Source organism: Tenrec ecaudatus, chromosome 2 (assembly GCF_050624435.1).
Source record: "Tenrec ecaudatus isolate mTenEca1 chromosome 2, mTenEca1.hap1, whole genome shotgun sequence".
Classification (NCBI taxonomy): domain Eukaryota; kingdom Metazoa; phylum Chordata; class Mammalia; order Afrosoricida; family Tenrecidae; genus Tenrec; species Tenrec ecaudatus.
In genome coordinates this window covers 228,181,052-228,203,678 of record NC_134531.1, presented here as the reverse complement: position 1 = coordinate 228,203,678, position 22,627 = coordinate 228,181,052, and the positions used below count along the sequence as shown (strand labels likewise).

Here is a 22,627-nt window from a genome sequence, read left to right as displayed (position 1 = left end):
CAACTCTGAAAAAGAACCAAACACATTTTTAAAAATCATTTATTAAGGGCTCATACAACTCTTATCTCAATCCATACATACATCAATTGTATAAAGCACATTTGTACATTCATTACCCTCATCAGTCTCAAAGCATTTGCTATCTACCTAAGCCCCTGGCATCAGCTCATTTTTTCCCTTCCCTCTCCCCTCCCCCTCCTTCATGAACACTTGATAATTTATAAATTATGTTGTCATATCTTGCACTGTCTGATGTCTCCCTTCACCCACTTTTTTGTTGTCTGTCCCCCAGGGAGGAGGTTATAGATAGATCCTTGCAATCAGTTCCCCCTTTCCATCTCACCCTCCCTCCACCCTCCTGGTATCTCCACTTTTACCACTGGTCCTGAAGGGATCATCCTCCCTGGATCCCTGTTTCCAGTTCCTATATGTACCAGTGTACACCCTCTGGTCTAGCCAGATTTGTAAGGTAGAGTTGGGATCACGATAGTGGGGGAGGGGGGGCGGGTGTGGAGGGGAAAGAAGCATTTAGGAACTAGAGGAAAGTTGTATGTTTCATCATTGCTACACTGCACCCTGACTGGCTCGTCTCCTCCCCACGACCCTTCCGTAATGGAATGTCCAGTTGCCTACGAATGGGCTTTGGGTCCCGCTCCGCACTTCCCCATTCATAATGATATGATTTTTTTCTTCTGATGATGCCTGATACCTCATCCCTTTGACACCTCGTGAACACAAAGGCTGGTGTGTTTCTTCCATGTGGGCTTTGTTGTTTCTGTGCTAGATGGCTACTTGTTTACCTTCAAGCCTTTAAGACCCCAGACACTATATCATTTGATAGCCAGGCACCATCAGCTTTCTTTGCCACATTTGCTTATGCACCCATTTGTCTTGAGCGATCATATCTGGGAGGTGAGCATACAATTATATGATTTCTTGTTCTTTGATGCCTGATAACTGATCCCTTCAATACCTCGTGAGCACACAGGCTGGTGTGCCTACTCCCTGTGAACTTCGTTGCTTCTGAGCTAGATGGCCACTTGTTACCTTCAAGCCTTTAAGATCCCAGATGTTATATCTTTTGATAGCCGGGCACCATCAGCTTTCTTCACCACATTTGCTTATGCATCATGGAAAGCCAGTTTAATAAACAAAGTATTCTTGCATTGAAGGAGTACTTGAGTGGAGGCCCAATGTCCACCTGCTACTTTAATACTAAATCTATACATATATGCACATAGATCTATTTATACATGTACATATATATTTACATATGTATATGCCTTTATTTAGACCTCTATAAATGCCCTTTCCTCTATTTCCTTTGACTTTCCTCTTGTCCCACCATCGTGTTACACCTTCATTAGGGTTTCAGTAATTCCTCTTGGTTACATTACCCTTGGTCATGCCCTACCAGGCCTCTTACACCCTCCTCACCACCGATTTGGATCATTTGTTGTTCCCTTGTCTCTAGGTTTGTTAACACCACTATCTTCCTCCCCTCTCCCCCTCCCATGTCCCCCCAGAACAGTCAGTCCCATTGTTTTCACCTCCAGATTGTTCATCCAGCCGATCTTAATTAGACAGACCTACAGAGATAATAACATGCTCAAAAACAAGACAGTACAAAACCAAGCAATAAAATAAAACACAACAACAAGCCAATGACAAAAAAAAAGACACAACTATATGAAAGAAAAGCTTTTAGGTAGTTCAAGGACTGTTCGTTGGCCTTTAGAAGCCAAGTACGATTTCTAAACTAAAAAAATAATCCACTGCCATAGAGCAGATTCCAATTCATAGCACGAGTTTCTGCAACTGTACATCTTTACAGGTGCAGAGAGCCTCAAACTTCTGAGGAGCACCTGATGAGTGGGAACTGTCAACTGAAGGAATCCTGGTGGTACAACAGTTAAGCTCTCAGGTGCTACCTGAAATATAGGAGAGGTGTGGTTCAAACCTACCTAGGGCTCCACCAGAGAAAAGCCCAGTGATGCGCTGAGTCACGAGACTGGACAGCACCTAGCAACAACAATAATGGTCACCTGAGTTTCAACAGAAGCAACAGCTAAGGTGAGGGAAGGACTGTCACACCAGACCTCCACTTTTATGCTAAGTGGATCACAGACCTGCCAGAATCCAAAAGCAAACACTAGAAAAGAAAAAGTGATACTACACTACACACATTTAAAACATCTGCTCTTCCAGACCATTAAGAAAAAGGGAAGCTACAAACTGGAAGAAAATATTACTGATACTGTTATCTGATGAAATACCCACAGCATAATATATACAATGTCCAGGATTCAAACTAAAATCACTCCCCTTACGAAGAGGCAGGGAACTGTGATTCACATCTCAAGGAGACAGAAAATCACTTGATGCCAAGCCCAAGACGATCCAAATGTCCTTTTCATACATAGAGTTTTCAGCAATGGTTAAAATTATACTCGGAAATAAAACATGGTACTACTGAATGAAAAAAATAAGAAATAATGTCAATTCTTTAAAATTTGAGACAGAAAATGTATAGAAATGAATATTTGAACACCATCGCACAGAACGAAAGATAGAGATGGCCAATAGCACATTAAAAAATTCAGTATTGCTATAATCAGAGAAATGTTAATTAAAACCAAAGAAATCCCTATCCCAGTGGCCAATAAATACTTTCTATAAAGCTCCAAAACGTATCTTAAGCTTTACAGGCCACCTCCAGTCTGTTGCTTTGTAGGCAATACCCACTCAACCCTGCTTCACAGCACGAAAACGGCCACAGGAAATTAGACCAACTGTTTACAATGCCAGACTTCACCCACGGACTGCAGTTTACTCTCTTCCCCCAAGAGAAGGACTTGAATTAAAATGACAGACACGCCCAAACGTAAGGCTATATAGCAAGTGAATCTCTCTCATGTTGCTGGTACAAGTGTGAAGCAGCACCAAATCTCTGGAAAAGTCTGGCAGCTTGTTCTAAAGCTAAATAGACATTTAGCATGCAACTCCTCCACTTCCTTTCCTAGGGGTTTACCCAAGAAAACGGAACACATCTATCTAGGAAGAGACTGCACAAAGATGTTCATACTAGATTTATTCCTAACTGCAAAAACCATAAATCCAAATGCTGGTCCAGAGTGGATGCATAATTAGTGGAGGACTAGATGAACAAAGTTTGATACACGAACACAACAGAACATTCCTCACTGCAAAGCACCTCCTAAAACAGATGAACCTGGAGGCTGTTAAGCTGAGGGAAATCAGTCAATCACAAAGGACAAATTCTGTATGAGATCACTACTGTGAGAAGTCGCACAAAGGTTTTCATATTAAAAGAAGCATTCTTTGATGGCTACCAGGGGCCGAACGGAAGGAGAACAGTACCCTGACCCCAGTTCTACCTTACAAATCTGGCTAGACCAGAGCATGCACACTGGTCCGGATGAGAGCTCTCGATACAGAATCCAGGACAGACAAACCCCTCAGGAATAGCAGGGGAGTAGTGATACCATGAGGGTAGGGGGAAGGTGGGAAGAGAAGGAGAAACCGTGAACTGACTACAATGAGTAACATCTAATTCCCCTCCACCCCTTCCCAGGGGAATGAACATCAGTAATATGGGCGGAGGGAGACAGTGGACAGCGTAAGATATGAAAATAATAATAATTAACAATAATTTATCATTTATCAGGGGTCCATGAGGGAGAGAGGGTGAAGGAGGTAGGGGACGGAGGGGAAGAGGAGCTAATACCAAAGGCTCAAACAGAAAGAAAATATTTTGAAAATGATGATGGCAACATATGTACAAATGTGCTTGATACAATTAATGTATGGATCGTTATAAGAGCTGTAAATAAAATAAAGTATTAGAGAACTATACTGGCAGACTGGTGGATAGACCCAGAACAGACAGGGAACAGAGATAACAGGGGAAAATGTAGTACACGAGAAGAGTCCTACACAAAACAGTAACTTTAGAGTGCCATTAAGGGAGAAGCATGAGTGTTTAGCTCTGAACCTCAGGTCCAACTAACTAAACGAAAAAGTCATGAGATACTCTAATAAGAGAGGTAATTCACTCTTGATGCTCCTTCACAAAGATACGCTTACAGAGTTGCAAATAAATCTGGACCAGTGTTTCCCAAAGTGGGAGATACCATCCTGGACTGCTGGAAGTATCCAGGGAGGCTGAAAGATCAGATACCTATACTTTTAACTTGTAAAATGTGCTAAAGTACAAACTTTTTTAATTGCCAAAGCAGGACTGAATTTTTTCTCTTTTTTTCTGAAAAGGGTATGTATGGCAGGGCAAATAAATTTTGGAGTCTATGTTCTATACCCAAACCAAGGTATTGCCTCTTGTCCATGTGAAAGCTGGATGCTGAAAGAAGAAAACCAGAGACTGGATGCAACTACATTGTGGTGCTGGAGAAAAATAATGAAGTGCTATGGAGTGCTAAAAGGACAGACCCCTCAGTCTTAGAAGGAGTGCCAGAGTCCTTTAGAGGAAAGATGGTGAGACTCTGTCTTACATATTTGGGACATGCTGTCCGGAGAAACCAGTCCCTAGAGGACACCCTGCTTGGTAAAGCAGAGAGGCAGATAAAAAGGGTTGGCCCTGTGGCTACAACAACGGGGTCAGGCATAGGAACAATTGTGAGGATGGTGTAGGTCCGGGCAGTGTTTCATTCCGCTGTGCCTAAGATCAATATGGGGCAGAACTGACTTGATGGCACGATCCAACATGTTCTAGGCCAGTGGTTCTCAACCTTCCTAATGCCGCAAACCTTTCATAAAGTTCCTCATGCCCCAACCATAATATTATTTTCATTGCTACTTCATAACAGTAATTTTGCTACTGTTGTGAATTGTAATGTAAATATCTGATGTACAGGACGTATTTTCATTGATACAAATTGAACATAGTTAAAGCATAGTGATTAATCACAAAAACAATATATAATTATGTATTGTGAAATATTTATTTCTAATGACAAATAAATGAAATGGTGTCTTGAAGCATGGTGTAGCATGGGTCACAGTCTTCACACCAGGTAGTCATGTGGGCGTATCTGCATGTCGGCAGACCCGCCTGGAGGCAGATAGAGGAGCAGTGTCTCAGTTCCTAAGACCATCAGAAATACGTGTTTTCCGATGGTCTTAGGCGACCCCTGTGAAAGGGTCCTTCGGCCCCCAAAGGAGTCGCGACCCACAGGTTGAGAACCGCTGTTCGAGGCAAACAAAAGTGGAGGTGGGAGTACAATTAAAGAAATGAAAGACATTGACAGGATTTTGAGTTTTACAGCATTTTGTCAGTACATTCTATCAAGCGTACGGAAGGCAAAAGTTACGCCAACTATGCATCTGTTATCAGTGAACGCATGGAAGGCACCAGTAAAATGTATTAAGCGCATTTAAAGCAAATGAGCCCATGAGTCCCTCTGTCACCTATGGAATCAGTCAGTTGTCTGATTTCACTGATGACCTGGCAGATCTCACTGTCTTGTTTTCATTTTTCTTTTTAACATTTTTTTCATGACTTAGAAGAAAATCCTTGTTTGTCAATTATTGTTGGTTCCAATTCTTCAAGATAGTCGTATCTACGGTACTTTATAACATTCACAGTATTAACTGTTTACAAGACAAATGAGCTAAGGAGGGGTAACAAAGTTTATTTACATCCTCTAGATAAAATCTGTTATTAGGGTGTATCTCAGAGGTGTTATGTCATTGGAGATCACCCTCGTGAGGTTGTGTTATATGTGTTTCTGCGTTTGTGTATGAAGCCCAGAATTGGTGAACCTATAGGGACAGCAAGGAGAATAAGGGTTTCCGGGTGGGGGTGGGGCACAGTGGTCGGGAGGGGTGTGTAAAAGGGAGACACTGTCAAGGAGCCCAGGAAGAAAAAGAATGCTTGAAAGCTGATTGTGGTAAACTGCACAATTCTGCTTGACGTGATTGAACTATGAACGGATATATGTATTCACTCCCAATTAAGAATGATTTTTTTAAATATTAGTTAAATATAAAGTTCTCCAGCCAAAGGAAGAAAGATCTTAAGATAAAAGATTGAAATACCTGAGGTATATTGTGTTTTCCATACTTCCAAAACTTATTTTGTGATAAAAGAAATTTAAATTTCTCCTCCAGAGAATTAATCTCATTATCAGGCAAGAGGCAAAGCATTTTCTTTAAGGCCAATAATGAACAAGTTATAACTCGATAGAATTTAGCTTGTCTTTCTTCTTCTGGAACAGTTCTTGATGGGGTGGGGGGGGAGGGAGGGAGGAATGAGAATAAGCCAAATTACATATTTGACACTTCTATTTTATCATTAAATATCTATGATAGCTGCTTTCAAATAGCAAAACAGATACTTTTTTAGGACAATACTTTTATTTCTACCTTCTGTTTCACTGCATAGTGCTCCCTCAAAATACAAACATACATAGAGTTTTAACCACATAATTTCTGCTAACACAGATGATAACATGGATAAAAAGTCCTGAGTGTACAGCCTTCAGTGGTAGCACATAGCCAGGTCGTTCCAGAGAAAGAACAGCAGAGGGTGTAGGATCATCGACCCTTTGAGGCCCCAACAATTCTATCAGAACCTGAGTATTAATAAACAAAAAATTTTGCTTAGATCTATTCATGGCTCTTCAATGATTTTTCATTAAATCTTAAAAGTACCTGCTATGATTAATCATGGTACCTGCTATGATTAAAAGGGGTAAATAGAAAAAAAAATTTTAACGATCTCTTTCTAAAAGAACCAAACGCATACGGGAAGCACCCAGATAATTCAAGTTAAGTAGTAGGACAACTTACAAATAAAAGCCCTGAAAACAGCACCTGCCCGTAGCATTTTGTCAAACAATTTAATCTCACCTTTAAAAAATCATACTGAAATTAATCATCTGATTATGATGAAGAGTGAAATAAGTCCGTACAGTGTTACGGGGTGGGCGTAGGGGTCAGGATAACTTACTGTGGGTCACTGAGTGTATCAGGTGTTTCTTTTATAAGATGATCATGAAGCACCTGTGAGGAGAGAGATCCCAGGGCATGAAGATTTTATTGAACCAACAATGATGAACAGATACAGCATAAATAAGCTAAATCTATTTTAAAATCCCAGATCACCTCATCTTACCTAATAGCTTTTACCTTCTTACCAATAAAATAGCTTCAGAATTACTAAGTTACAAAACTAAAATCTTTTTAGCTGTTTTTTTTCTTCCACTATCAATCCCCTGAGACACGCTGTGGGTTAGGCATAGGACTACTAACTATAAGGTCAGCAGTTTAAATCCACCAGCTGCTCCATGAGGAAAAGATGAGGCTGCCTGTTTCCTTAACGATATCGAAGGGGTAGTCCAAAAAACCCAGAATTGAATTATGCTGAGCAGAGCTTCCATGGTACGCGTTTTTCCCTCTAGGCGAGCATCCAGCAACTCGCTATCAGTTAGTGCACCCAGTGACGTCCCCTGGAAAGGTTCACTCTGGTCACAGTGAATTTTTCATTAAAGCCACTTCACTCCAGAGAATAGTATGCAGCTGTGAAATTTTGCTTCCTGCTGGGGGGCTGGGTAATGCTGCAGAAACTGTTGTGCTGTTGACCACAGCTTACAAGGGCAGCGCTGTGGGAAAAACTCAAGTGTATGAGTGTGGGATACAAAAAAATTTTCCCTGGGTTGTCTTCTGCTTGCTAGCTCATTGTGTAGTCAGCTGCTTAGTTTTCTCCCTGAAGGCATCAGCCATCCAGAGCAATCAGACTATTGTCTGTCCCACCATAGGCGGGGCTCCCATCCTACTAATAGGGGCAGTTATTGCTACCCTGGAGAGCACAGAGACAAAGTAGAATCCACTCAAGGATGACCAAGGTTAGGCTGCCACCTTGAGTCTAGGGTTCACCCATCTTGTCACATGCGAACCCCCTATTCCCTCCCCTTTCTATTAAGTGTAAGCCCCTAGCTGATCCCCTTCCTGTGACGCGTATGCCTACGGTACAGCCCCCTCCTGTGACATATGTGGTTATCTGTAATCAGGGAGGTTTGCACGCCTCTAAATATACATAGGCCTTGGTCAGAAATAAAGCGGGTCTCTCCTCCTCCCCATTCTCTCTGCATGGACCTGGCTGCTGAGATCATAACTGTCCTGGAGGTGAGCATGCTACCATAAAATGTGCCTGACTCTATCTTCTCTCCTTTCTCTCCTATCATCTATGACTTTACTATGATCTTATGATCTTTATATATTACAAGCCGTACAGTTGCACTTACAGACCCCCACATGGTTGTTAGAGGCTGTTTTACTCTAACATATGAGTGGTTTTCTTGTTTCATATAAGGTGAAATGTCCATTAATTACAAATCTCGTTCTGGACTACAGACAATTGAAGACATGGGCAAGTTATCTGGACTCTTGGAGGCTGGTTCAGTGAATTTTAATGGAAGACTTGGGAATGAGAAGGGCCGCTGCAAAATGTGTGCCTCGGAGTCTGACTGACCAAGAAAAAGAGCTTCAAGTGGAAACATGCCATACTTTGAAAGAACAGCTCTGAAGTGACCCAGACTTTTTTTCCCAAGGTCATTACTGGTGATGATATATAGTGCTATTCTAATGACCCCCAATCAGCCAGTGGAAGACACCATCGTCACCTGGCCAAAAAAAAAAAAAATGTTGCCAAGTGAAATCAAAGATCAAGATGATGCTCATTTGTTCTTTTGATTTGAGGGGGATAGTGCCTTTGGAGTTCATTCCATTCAGCCATACTCTTAATCAAGCTTTCTATTTAGAAGGTTTGAAAAGATGCATAACTGTGAAACAAAAGAGGCCTGATTTATAGCAGATGGGGACTGGTTTTGCCACCATGACAATGCACCTGATCACCAACCATCTCAGTGTGCCACTTTTTGGCAAAAAACCAGCATGCCTCTCTTGCCCCACGCACCATACTCACCAGACCTCACTCGATGTGACTTCTTTTTGTTTGCCCAAATGCAGAGGGACATGAAAGGACAGCAATTTGACATCGTAGAAGAAGTGAAGAAAAAAACGAGAGAAGTGCTGTCAGCCATCCAAACAGATGAGTTTAGAAAATGTTTCCAAGAATGGAATCGCAGATTTGACAAATGTATTACGTGTGATGGAAAGTACTTTGAAGGTGATAAGGTTGTTTATTTTTAAAAAATTAAATACATAGCTTTGGGGGAAAAAATCTGGGTTTTTTGGGCACCCCCTTGTACAGTCTGAGAAAGCCTATGGTGGAGTTCTACGTCATTCTGCACAGTGGCTATGCACTGCAACTGAGCTGAAAGAAATGAGGTAGGATTGGTTTTAAAGTCAATACCCAGGGTTGACTGCTGTTGGGGTATAGAAGATAGTGTACTTTCCCCCACACAATTCCAATATCCATCCAGAAGAATTTTCTCCTAAACACTCCTGGCAACTTGCTCCCCCATGTCTCTTCCAAGCAGAAAACACCCCGTTAGTGACTTGGAGAGAGAAGTCAGGTATAATTTTCTTTATTCATCTTGATAGTCTCCCTACCCACAGAAACAACATACACTGTGCTTTCCTCCATCACGGCACAAGGTCAGGCTTTCCAATAAGTCGGCTGACTTCCCCAGTATTGATCATACAGTAACAACTATAACTAATATTACATTCACTATACTTTTCTGTATGAATTTCACGCATGAACTCAATTAATCCCAACAACTCTATATGTGGGAAACTAACTGAGAGAAATATGACCAGGACTAGATTCCCTAACTTATAACAGAGGGAATCTGGAAAGCTAGTATTCCACAGTAGAAAAGCCAAAGTCCAAGTACATTATCCTGCATTAATTATCATTCCCACAGATTCTGCCTTAAAGCAAGCATGTCTGATTGTCTCCCTATAGAAGCAGACATTCTTGTTATCTCCTGCTGCTGTGGCACCCATCCCCCCTCACGTTTTCCCCCAATGAAGGTATTGGGTTTCCTCCCCTGTGAGCTCAGGGACTTTACTGTGATTACCATCCACCTTATGACGTATGTAACTATGCCCGTCTTATGGCTACCTATAAATGTCCCAAGACAGTAAAAACTCGCTCTCTCTTCTCCCACCTCCATGTGGACCACGAAGACGGGCTAAAGTGAACATGCTACCATAAAATGTGTCTGACTCCTTTATTTTACCTTCCCTCCTATCTTTCCCTGTGATGTTACTATAATCTTTATATATTATCGCCGTACAATTGCGCCTACTGACCCTGTGGTTGTTAAGAGGCTGGCTTACTCTGACTATAAAGGTCAACCTCCACTTTATAGATGAGGAAATAGAGGCACAAGAAGTTTAAGCAATTTTCCCATGTCACACACCAAATTAATGGCAGAATGAGACTGGAACCCAAGAGTATAACCCAAAGTATATGTTCTTATAGACTGTATGGTATGTCTTCAGCTCTGACATTTTGATCTTCATCTGCCTGGCTCCTTGCTATTTAGTTTTGAACAAGGAAGAGTTTGAACTCAATAGTTGTAATGAGCTGTGAAATAACCAACTAAAGAGAAAATATGCAATCCACATGATCAGTCATCCATCTAGAACAAAGTCAAGAACACAAGAGGAAACAAAAACAAACATCTGTGAACAGTCAAATTAGTTGTCTCAAGCTCTTTTCTAAAACCCTTAAGTGACTAAATCTCAAGACTTCATCATTTGGTATTTTTAAATAAACCAATTAACCCTAATTTGTGGAAGGATCAGAAAACTCCCTTTAAGAATAAGACTACTACTCCCTTATCAATTGTCTCATTATTGGGCATTCTGCATTTAGGACAATAGTAGAAAAATCTACTACCCGACTCTTCTGTACATTCACAATGTACACCTACAAAAACATGTACATTGCAAGGCAACAGTAATACTGAGCGTGATGGCTACAGCCATGTATCATTTTGCTGGTTCATGGCTGGTTAAGTAATATTTGGCATTTATGTAATGACGTAATTTGGAATTACATCATGATGTAGTCATCCTCCATTTTTGCTTAATGACTTGCTCTTAGGGATCTAAGTGTGTTGCTAAGTGAGGAGTGCGTGTATGATTAAAGTTACCCTCTCCCCAGGGTGGGAAAAATAAGCTGAACTACCTGAGGAGTGAAGACTGGGAGAAAGAAGAATCTAAATGGAGAACTAGAAAGTACAAAGATGGGTGAAGGTGAGGGGGTAGGAAAGTGCTGGTTGGGATGAGAGAGGTGGGTATAGAGACCAAGATAAGGAATCTGGATTTGTAAATGTAATGGGAAATCAAAAGAGAGCTGACTAACGGCAAAGAGTAAGGGAAAAGGGAGGAGAGCATTACACAGGATGATGCACAGGGGATACTATGAAGACTATCAAATCAGAGAAATGCAAGCATAATCTTTTCAAAGATTCTAAATTTCCCCCGTAATTATAGTTACCTTGGCTTTTCCCATCCATACATTGGGAGAAAAGAATGAGGGGAAAATGAGCAAGGACACCGTTAGCTACAGACACACCAAGCAACACAAGTGTGGCATAACTTTCAATATACTTCACAAGAGTATACATTTACAAGACCTTCTTGAAGGGAAACTTACCAATTTTTAAATGTTTCTTATCCTCTGACCCAACAATACCTACTTATAATTATTGCTCTCTTACAAGGATATGAAAAGAAAATTCAAGAATGTTCAGAGAAGCAATGTCTATTAGAGTGAAAGTTAGGAGTAAAATAATAGGTATATTTTACTGTAAAAGGTATAAACTAAAATTTAAAAAAAACATGTAAACTACAATACACCCAACCAAAGTCAACAAAGAGAATGAAGGAGATCTGCATACAAAGAGGACCTGATGCAAGGGGCTTAAGTGGAGAGCAAATGCCTTGAGAATGATTGGGGCAGGGAATGTATGGATGTGCTTTATACAATTGATGTATGTATATGTATGGATTGTGATAAGAGTTGTATGAGTCCCTAATAAAATGTAAAAAAAGAAAAAAAAGGAGATCTGCATGTATATACCAAAATGGACAAAGAGAATATTAATTTACATCTATTTGAAACGCATGTTTGGATATAGACTATAAAGTGCATACCTAAATTTTTAAGGTAACATGATAAACGAAGCTTTATAAATTAAAGATGGAAAATTTCAGAAAAGAAGATTCAGTTCAACATATTAATTGTGCAGAGAACCCTAAATAATTAATTTGGGTAAATACCATTTTTAAAGGGTAACCTTTCACTATTAAAAATAATTCACTTACTCATTCACCCATAATGCCAAGTAAAAGAGTTGTCATTATAATATACAATATCACTTATACACTTAAGAAAGAGGGGAGCGAGAAGAGACTGCTTCCAAGAACTTACACTGGCAATTTCATCCTTACAAAATGCTATGGCTTCAGGTTGCTTGCTTGGAGGAAAAGCAGCTTCAAAGGCATCTTTTGCTGCACATGCAGCTGGTGTGTAGGTATCACACTGAGCCATCAGCCAATAGCCCATGAGACTTTTTAAATAGGGAGCCAATTGTTTCTTTACTTTAAGAATGAGTTTCTCAAAAGCTTGCTGTGTGGCTTCTCGAACCCGGCGGTCATGATCCTATTGAAAATATAAACGTGATTTTTAAATAACATTAGCCCATAAAAACAAACAAAAGCATTTCCAGATCTGTTATAATGACCCATACTAAGAACTCAGCTAGGAACAGAGCTAAACTAAATTCAGTGTTTGAAAATATCAGAAAGTTGTTTGTCTGTCTGATCAGAAGTTCTATCAGTTGATTATATGACTACAAGTTAAAAGCATGCTACAACAGCATTGAAACCTTATCAAGCAAAGGGTGCAGTTTATGTTGTTCGCTCTGTCCTTGCACGAGGGTCTACATGCTCCTGAAGGTAGGCTTTCCACCTCGGTAATCCTGCGCTATTCAGTTTACTCCACATCAAAATGACAGTTTGGGCATCTTTGAGGGACTCAAAACACATTTCTTCTAAATGTTCTTTGATTTAGAGGAAATGAAAAGAACTGCGCAGGGGCAAGAGACGGGCTGTAGGGTGAATGGGGTAATATGCCAAGATGAAATGCTCTCCGGACAGCCCTGCTTTCTTTGAAGAATGAGCAGCTACATGGTTGTGATGAAAAAAAAAAAAGTCTTGGCCTTTTGCTCATCAAGGCAGCTTGTAACTTCTATAAAACTGCACAATAAGCACCCAGGATCACAAAAAAACACACATCCCTCAAAAGATTACCTGTCAGAAATGCCAAGAAACAGTCACCATGGCCTGCCTGAATGTACAGTACTAGCAAATTCCCGTGGAAGCCATTGGTTTCTTTTGTTTCGTTTTGTTTGGGGTTTTTTTATCGTTTTATTAGGGGCTCATACAATTCTTATCACAATCCATACATACATCAATTGTTTAAAGCACATTTGTACATTCATCGCCCTCATCATTCTCAAAACATTTGCTCTCCACTTAAGCCCCTGGCATCAGCTCATTTTCCCTCCTCCCTCCCCACTACCCACTCCTTCATGAACCCTTAATAATTTATAAATTATTATTTTGTCATATCTTGCCCAGTCCGATGTTTCCCTTCACCCACTTTTCTGTTGTCCATCCCCGAGGGAGGAGGTCGCTAACATAGATCCTTGTAATCGGTTCTCCCTTTACAACCCACCCTCCCTCTACCCTCCCAGTATCACCACTCACACTACTGGCCCTGAAGGGATCATCCTCCCTGGATTCCCTGTGTTTCCAGTTCCTATATGTACCAGTGCACATCCTCTGGCCTAGCCAGATTTGTAAGGTAGAATTGGGACCATGATAGTGGGGCAGGGTGGTGGTGGGAAGCATTTAGGAACTAGAGGAAAGTTGTATGTTTCATCGTTGCTACATTGCACCCTCACTGGCTCGTCTCCTCCCCAAGACCCCTCTGCAAGGGGATCTCCAATGGGAAGCCACTGTTTTAATAGCACCTTGTTCTCTGAGTTGTATTGGTAAATCCAACCAATTGTAACTTGTTCCCAGTAAATTTTTTTCCACAAAATCATGTTCATTTGCTTTAATCTTGTTTAAAAGACTAATGGTAATTGTATGAGCCCCAATAAATTGTTAAAAAAAAAAGACTAATGGTAAGATTAGCTCTTTGAACTAGCTGAACTTCACGCCATGCTTCTGGCATCTATCAGCCAACAGCTTATTCAGGCCAAGATGCTTGCTTAAAATTAAAAATGTTACACCAAATGAGATCCCAACTTCAGTAGCTAATTGCATCAATAGTAATTTTGTGATCTTCATGCCCTAGTTTCCGAACTTCAGCCATGGTTTCTTTATTTGTTGAAGGTGATAATCTTCCCATTCTTGGTTCATTCTTATGGTCTTTCTAACCTTCCTTTAAAATATTTGAACCATCTAAAAATTTATTTTATGTGGGGAAACCCTTCTGTAAATTTGTTGCAAAACTTTAGTGGTTTAATATGTCCACTTTGATTTTACTAAAAATTGGCTCCTAGTTCTGAATGTAAAATCTTGTTTCCCCATGGCACAGAAAGTAAAATAATCCTTTTTTTTTTTTCACCAAGTATTTGGTAAGACTAGTTCTCTTGTCTGCAGCTATCCCTTGATTGCAGAAACAAGTTTCAGCAAGGTTTCTTGGGAATAAACTTGTGCATGTATGAATCAGAAATGGAGCAGCAGTACTTCTGACTTACTCTTGTTATTTTTTTGACAAACCCCTCCTAACTATACAAAATCTTACTGTAACAGATTCAGGCCTGCGCTTTGAGAAAAACAATTTGTTCTCATTCTTCTGCAGCACATGTATGAGGAAATAAAGGTAATTCTAGAAATGTGTCATGATTAAAAACCATATACTCAAATAATAATTCCCAAATAATCAGCTCATGTCTAAAAATATAGACCCTCACATATGCTCTGTATAATCCATTCTTCAAAACACTTACCAAAAATGAGTTAAATCATTCTGAGACCACCCCTCCCCGCCCACCACACATTGACTTAAGAAAAAAAAATACATGACCCCCCAAAAAAACTAGTAAAGTTTTAAAACTTACAAGTGAAATTTTACAAAATATCCTTGGCCAGTATGGGAGAACTCCTTTTACGATTTCTGTGTCCCGCTCTGAACACATTGTTCCAAATTCCTGCATAGCCTAAGAGAAGATTATTAACATTTTAGGATTAAAAGTCAACACAGTATTTGTTATTAATTATACTTATCTGTTTGGGAGACTCAAGACTATTTTAAGCAACGGGAATATACATCATTTCTGTATGTTTTCTGTGGAACTAAATTAAAGAATTCCTTCACAGGTCACTTTGGTAAAAATGTTCCATTTGGATGAATTTTTTTTAATCATTTTATTAGGGGCTCATACAATTCTTATCACAATCAATACATACATCAATTGTGTGAAGCATATTTGTACATTCATTGCCCTCATCATTCTTAAAACATTTGCTCTCTACCTAAGCCCCTTCCATCAGCTCTTCATTTTCCCCCTCCCTCCCCGCTCCCCCCTTGATTTTTTAAAAAATAAAACTCATATAAAAGTTGTAAAATATTACAGGATCAAAAGCAGATTCCCAAAAAGTACAGACTGTACAATCAAAACTTCATAATTATTTAAGAGGGCTGAGCAACAAACTAACTTATAACCCAGAAGGTACATGACAACTAAGCGTTATGTGTGCTCCTCAGAAGCAAGCACTATTGCAGAGATCCTTATCAGTGACCAATTATTGCTGATGGTTCTTTACATAAAACATGCCGGTCGTATTTTAATAAGAGGGGGATCGCTTTTATGGAAACTTGCTTTTAATTTTGTTGTGACATCCTTCTTGGAAAGTTTCCGCAGCACCATTCGGAAATCAGAATCTACGAGATTGTCCGTTTCTTCAGCTCCTTGGACCGCAGGAACGTAGCCTAAGTCACTTTGGGATGTTCCGAAACCAATAAATCCAGGCACTGTGCCCTGTTCTTTGGCAAGGAGTTCTGCAGCTCGGCCGCTGTTGGAAGGCTGGTGGGGAGGGACAAACGGACAGTGCAGGACAGTTAGAAATGTAAGCTCTTGTAAGTAAATCCTTCACTAGTCCCATATTTTTAATTAGTATACTTTTACCCCTAGCCTAAGAGTTCATCTATTGCAATATTCCTCACCAATACTGATTTGAGTCATCATCTTAAAAGAAATACTCATTGAATAAAAATGTTTAAAATCAGAACACATCCCAGGTGGTAAGAAAAAGTACTGCTTATGAATTTTGTTAAGAAAGGCACTGCTTATGATTATTTTTCATATAAATCAATAAATACTTAAGTTTTAGTAACTATGACAAAACATTTAACTGTGGGGATCGTAACAAACTATGGATAACCTTGAGAAAAATGGGACTTCAGAACACTTCACTGAGCTCCTGTGGAACTTGTGCATGGACTGTGAGGCAGTTGCAGTTGTTCAAACAGAACAGGGGAGTGCTGCATAGCTTAGAATGCGGGACAGTGCGACCAGGCTGTGTCCTCTTACCATGCTTATTCAGTCTGTATGCAGGGCAGATAAGCAGTGAAGCTGGATTACAAGAAGAATGTGGCGTCAGGTTTGGGGGATTGCTTATTAACAACCTGCAGTGTGCTTGCTGAAAGTGAGGCGCCTTGAGGCACTTGCTGACAAATATCAAGAATGGCGGCCTTCACTATTGATTACATCTCAATATAAAGACCAAAATCCTCCTCACAACTGGAAAAATAGGTGACATCACAACTTCAATGTTCATGGAAGCAGCACTCAAGAGATCAAAGGACATACTCTATTAGATAGATCTGCCCAAGACCTCTTTGGAGTATTGAAAATGAAGATGTTCACCTGATCCAAGCCAGGATATTTTTCACTTGCCTCACATGCATGTGAAAGCGGGACATTGAACATGGGAGACCAAAGAAGAGGATGCATTTGAATGGTGGTGCTGGGGAAGAGTACTGGAAGTACCCTGGACTGCTAAAAGCACAAGCAAACCTGTCTTGGACGAAGTCTGGCCAGATGCTTCTCAGAAGCAAGGGTGGCAAGACTTTGTCTCGCATACTTTGGGCACACTGTTAGGCGAGACCAGGCCTGGGGGGCACGGAAAAAGAGGAAGGTCTTCAGGAAGATGGATTGACACCGTGGCTACAAAGGTGGGCTCGGGGGTGTGAGCAGTGATGAGGACGGCTCAGGGCCGGCAGTGCTGCCTTCTGCTGTGAATAGCGTCGCCATGGGTCAGAACCGACTTGATGGCACTCAACAACACAGACACTCATCAGAGACATATACACACATGAAGCCCTGGTAGTGCTATGGGTTGAGTGTGGAGCTGCTACCAACAAAGGCAGTGCTTCGAATCCACCAGCTACTCTGCAAGAAAAAGAGGAGGGATATGATTTCATAAAATTTTAGTTTTGTGAATCTTATATAGGGTCCCAAAGTAGAAATCAATTAGATGCCACTAGATTTTATACACACACACACAAACATGTGTCCTCTGTAATGATGTAAAAATAAAATTAGCTTTAAAAATAGATCACATGTTTTCCTTTGTTCATTCATGTTGTTCGTTGCCACCCGGTTCATTGCCACTCATAGCAACCCCATATGTAGAATTGTTCCAAAGGGTTTTCAAGGGTATGACTTTGCAGAAGCAGATTGCCAAGCCTGTCCCAAGGAGCTACTGGGTAGCCAGCCGTTTGTACCACCCAGGTGCTCCTGTTCATCACTTATATAACCATGGTGCAAGTCCAATGGGCAGGTGCCTCTAGGGAACCCCTTGTTAGCAGGCACATCTTACTGCTCTCTGTATATCCACAGTCTAGTTCAACTTATGTAAGCTACAGAGAGTAAAATTAATTGTGGGGGGGGGAATTATCAACATAAAAGTCAATGATGGAAAAGGGGAGTGCGGGCATGGGGCACTAATCCACCCAAGGGGAGGGTATTGTTTATATCTCCACAGGGAAAGTGGGACCAGACTTCAACCCAGTGCCGCAAGGTATGAATGCAATATCCCGGCGTGGAGTAGGGAACCAGTGGAGAGGTCTGGGAGGCTGGACCCAGCACCCAAAATTAAGTGGATTCCTGCCCCTCCCCCCAAAGGAATTTGTTTCAAGGACGACATTGATTCTGCAGTTCCGGGAGATGGACATATCTGATCAGAGCACACAGGAGCAGATGAAGGGGCAGGAGGAGAGAGTGGAGCACAGCCTGGCCCACCAGGCCGTGAGGATGATGTTCCTGAGTAGAGCAGCCAGTCCACAGAGAGAACAACATGGCTCGCCCCACTATGAGAAATGATGCCCCTCAGTGGCTAAGGGCGATACAGGGGACAGCACTAGAGACACAGTGTGGGAATTGCACCTGACCTGATCCCACCACACCGAGGCAAAGCACTGGGGGAGTGTAGCGGAACAGCAAGGGAATGGAGTGGCAAGGTCCCCAGGGAATGCTGAAAGTGGACTTTGGGGCCAGGGCATGGTGCCCAACAGACTGGACTAGAAAACACTCCTAAGGGCCAACAAACGATCCTTGATCAAACTACAAGCTTTTCTTTTGTGAAGTGTTTTGTTTTGTTCTTTGTCAGTGGTTTGTTTTTGTTGCTTCGTTGTCTGGTTGTATACTGTTGCTTTGTTTTCCTGTCTTGTTTTCGTGCATGTTAGTGTCTCCACAGGTCTGTCCGAATAGGACATGGCTGGAAAAACAATGGGAGGAAAAACAATGGGAGCGACAGTTGGGGGGGGGGGCAATTGCTAGGGGGGTAAGGAAGTGGTGTCAACAAACACAGAGACAAGGGAACAACATGGGACCCAAAATGGTAGTGGGGAGATAGTGGCAGGCCTGGTGGGGAATGATCAAGGGTAAGGTTGCGTAGAGAAGAGGTAGAGCTGTAGCCCAGGTGGGGACGGAGCGTGGTAGTAGGGCAGGAGGAAAGTCAAGGGAGATGGAAGAAAGAGCTAGGAGTCAAAGGGCATTCATGGAGGTCTAGACAAAGACATGTACATGCAAATATATATAGGAGGATGGGGAAATAGATCTATGTGTCTATATAGGTTAAGTATTAAGGTGGCGGAAGGACCTTGGGCCTCTACTCTCAAGCACTCCCTCAATGCATGAGTACTTTCTTTTATTAAATTTGCACTCTATGATGCTCACTCACCCGACACAACTGCTGAAGCCAACGTGGGTGAACAAGTAAATGTGGTGAAGAAAGCTGATGGTGCCCGGCTATCAAAAGAGATAGTGCCTGGGGTCTTAAAGGCTTGAAGATAAACAAGCGGGCATCTAGCTCAGAAGCAACAAAGCCCACATGGAAGAACACACCAGCCTGTGTGATCACATGGTCCCGAAGGGATCAGTTATCAGGCATCAAAGAACAAAAACCCATATCACTGGCTACACACCTCCATGATACAATCGCTGAAGACAAACGAGTGCATAAGCAAATGTGGCGAAGAAAGCTGATGGTGCCCGGCTATCAAAAGAGATAGTGTCTGGGGTCTTAAAGGCTTGAAGGTGAACAAGCGGCCATCTAGCTCAGAAGCAAAAAAGCCCACATGGAAGAAGCACACCAGCCTGTGCGATCACAAGATGCCAAAGGGACCAGGTATAAGGCATCATGCAAAATATATATATATATATATATATATATATATATATATATATATATATATATATATATATATATATACACACACACACCATAGTGAATGAAGGGGGAAGTTCAGAGTGGAGACCCAAGGCCCATTTGTCGGCCACTGGAGATCCCCTCATAGAGGGGTTTAGGAGAGGAGATGGGTCAGTCAGGGTGCAATGTAGTACCGATGAAGAACACAGCTTTCCCCCAGATCCTGGATGCTTCCTCCCCCCAACTACCATGATCCGAATTCTACCTTGCAGGACTGGATAGGGCAAAGGTTGTACACTGGTGCATATGGGAGCTGGAGGCACAGGGAATCCAGGGTGGACGATACCTTCAGGACCAGGGGTGTGAGGGGCGATGCTGGGAGAGTGGAGGGTGAGTGGGTTGGAAAGGGGAAACTGATTACAAGGATCCACATGTTACCTCCTCCCTGGAAGATGGATGGCAGAGAAAGGGGGGAAGGGAGACTCCGGATAGGGCAAGATATGACAAAATAACAATCTATAAATTATCAAGGGCTCATGAGGGAGGGGGGAGCGGGGAGGGAGGGGAAAAAAAGAGGACCTGATGCAAAGGGTTTAAGTGGAGAGCAAATGCTTTGAAAATGATTAAGGCAAAGAATGTATGGATGTGCTTTATACAATTGATGTATGTATATGTATGGATTGTGATAAGAGTTGTATGAGCCCCTAATAAAATGTTTTTTTTTAAAAAAGAGTGTAGAGGTGGAATCTAGACTGTCAATCAGGATGTAGCCAATGAGGCCTCTGTGTGGGCATGGCCTTCTCCTGAGGATTCTGGGAACTCCGTGGAGGTGTGAGACATTCCTCTTTGTTCACTCCCTGCGAGACATCCCTGTGAAGAAGACATATGGAGAAAGGCTGATGGAGCCAGACCTCTGGAACTGGAGAAACCATGTGGAGACCCCTGCCAGCACTGAGATGCTTACAACACCACTGGATCCACAAGACTTCCCACCAACTGGCCTGTGTGATCTTCCTGCATTCAACCTCATTGCATGCATTTCGTCAGTCCAAAGAGGACTTTATAGATTGGTATCGGACACATGGGCTAATTGACATATCGGACTTATGGACTTGATCTGGACTGAGCTGGGATGTTTTCTCAATATTCAATTGCTCTTGTATATAAAGCTTTTTCTTACACCCATAAGACTGTTTATGAATTTGCTTCTCTAGTCTACCCAGACTAACACACCAACCTTGCCGTTAGCAGCCAAGCATTCAATGTGTGCATTACCAGGGGTCCTTGGAATCCACCTAAACTCATCTATTTCCTATTTCTTATAAGGATGTCCCAAGTATGTGCCTCAATTTGCTCTTATCTAGCAAAATTGTGTTTAGAAAATTCATTTGGCAAGAATTAGCTGACCTTGTTTACAAATTTAAATGAGTGACCAGAAAGTAAAATGATGGCCTGAATTATGTTTTCTCAAATTTGCAGCAATAAAGGCTAATTTTTAATTTTCTTTATTTTAAATGTTTATTAATATGAATTACCATGATTCAACATTGTTACTAAAAGCTAAAGGTGTTATGAGTGAATTTTTAACTGACCTAGAATAACTGAGTTAATAGTGATAAACATATGTAAAACAAAGTATCAGATTGCCAGCTTCAAATTTAAAAGTAACAATTTATGAAAAGTTGTTCTAATTGTATCTTCTTTTCATGTCTACCTGGAGTTAGAAACCCTGGTGTGGTTGGGCTGATCAAAAATCTGAACCAGTAGCTGCTGGGCAGAAGCTAAGGCTTGGGTTTGAGTTTGCTGCCTATCACCACTTTCCCCCCATGGTGGCACAAACAGGCCTCCTTACATTCAAAGTAGATGCTGAATAAAGGAGAGAATTAGTACACGTTTCCATCAGTTGTTACTTTTAGTGGTATGATGGGTTAAGTGTGGGGCTACACTTGGGGAGGATGGTGGTCCTAATCCAGAAATATACTGTTATTTAGTTGATTCCAATGCATAACAACCCCGGAGCTGGAGAAAACCACCTCATCTTTTTCCTGTAGTAGGGCAGCTAGTGGGTTTGAGTCACTGACCTTGCAGTTCTCAGCCCAATGCTTGTCTCCTTCCCCAAAAGATTACAGTGTGGGAAGCCCCGTAGGGCAGTTCTACTCAGTCATTGAGGGTCACTGACTCACAATCAACTTCACAACATGTACAAAGACAAACTTTCGGTTAAAAATAATAGTTATTGTCATCATTTTGTATGTTACTTATACCCACTGTGGAATATAAGTTAAAATGTTGCTTCTACTTATTGCTGGCAGTTAATTTTTCTTATGTTCCACCTTATTCATTCATTTGTACCTGGCTTGCAGAGGTATGTGAGGTGGTAATCTAGAGTCTATGGCTTAAAAATCAAACTCAGGAGGAATGGCAATATTGTTCACAATATGGCCTCAAGCTCCCTATTCTTATCTCCTTTCACTCTTCCCTTCCCTTTGCTGCTACCATTCATATTCCAGTCCCAAACTGAATCCACATTCCTCCGAAAATGCTATGACTTTTCACAAACTGGCCTTGAAAGAATTTTTTTCTACACCTGAAAACCATTTTTTCCTTTTCAGTGTCAGACACACTCCTACTCATCCTACAAGATGTACTCATGTTTCAAACCCGCCTTTCCCTAGTCAGTTCCCACAACCTTTTGTTTGTTTTCCCACAGCCTGAGTCACAATTCTTGATTTCCTTCCTATTTGTCTCTATCATCAAATTAATGCTTCCTTAATAACAGGATGGATCTATTATTTTTGAATACATGGATCCAGTATCCAAAGATGTCTGCTGAATGACTGATACCCCGAAGTTCAAATCCCAAGTTTACAATTTCTTAAAATTAAAAAAGCCCACTGCCATGGAGTTGATTACAACTCACATCAACCTATATAACAGA

General features: G+C 41.3%; 1 protein-coding gene across 1 annotated transcript in view; it reads right to left on the bottom strand.

Annotated features, from left to right (window-relative positions):
- LTN1 (listerin E3 ubiquitin protein ligase 1) overlaps positions 1 to 22,627 on the bottom strand; it is an 81,186-nt gene that overhangs the window by 56,536 nt on the left and 2,023 nt on the right. Inside the window, exons 2-6 of the mRNA XM_075542388.1 lie at positions 15,858 to 16,061; positions 15,096 to 15,194; positions 12,392 to 12,622; positions 6,989 to 7,041; positions 6,076 to 6,256 (exon numbers count right to left, since the gene is read on the bottom strand). Of these exons, the coding sequence (XP_075398503.1) occupies positions 6,076 to 6,256; positions 6,989 to 7,041; positions 12,392 to 12,622; positions 15,096 to 15,194; positions 15,858 to 16,061 (768 nt within the window). The remainder of the gene's footprint in view (positions 1 to 6,075; positions 6,257 to 6,988; positions 7,042 to 12,391; positions 12,623 to 15,095; positions 15,195 to 15,857; positions 16,062 to 22,627) is intronic.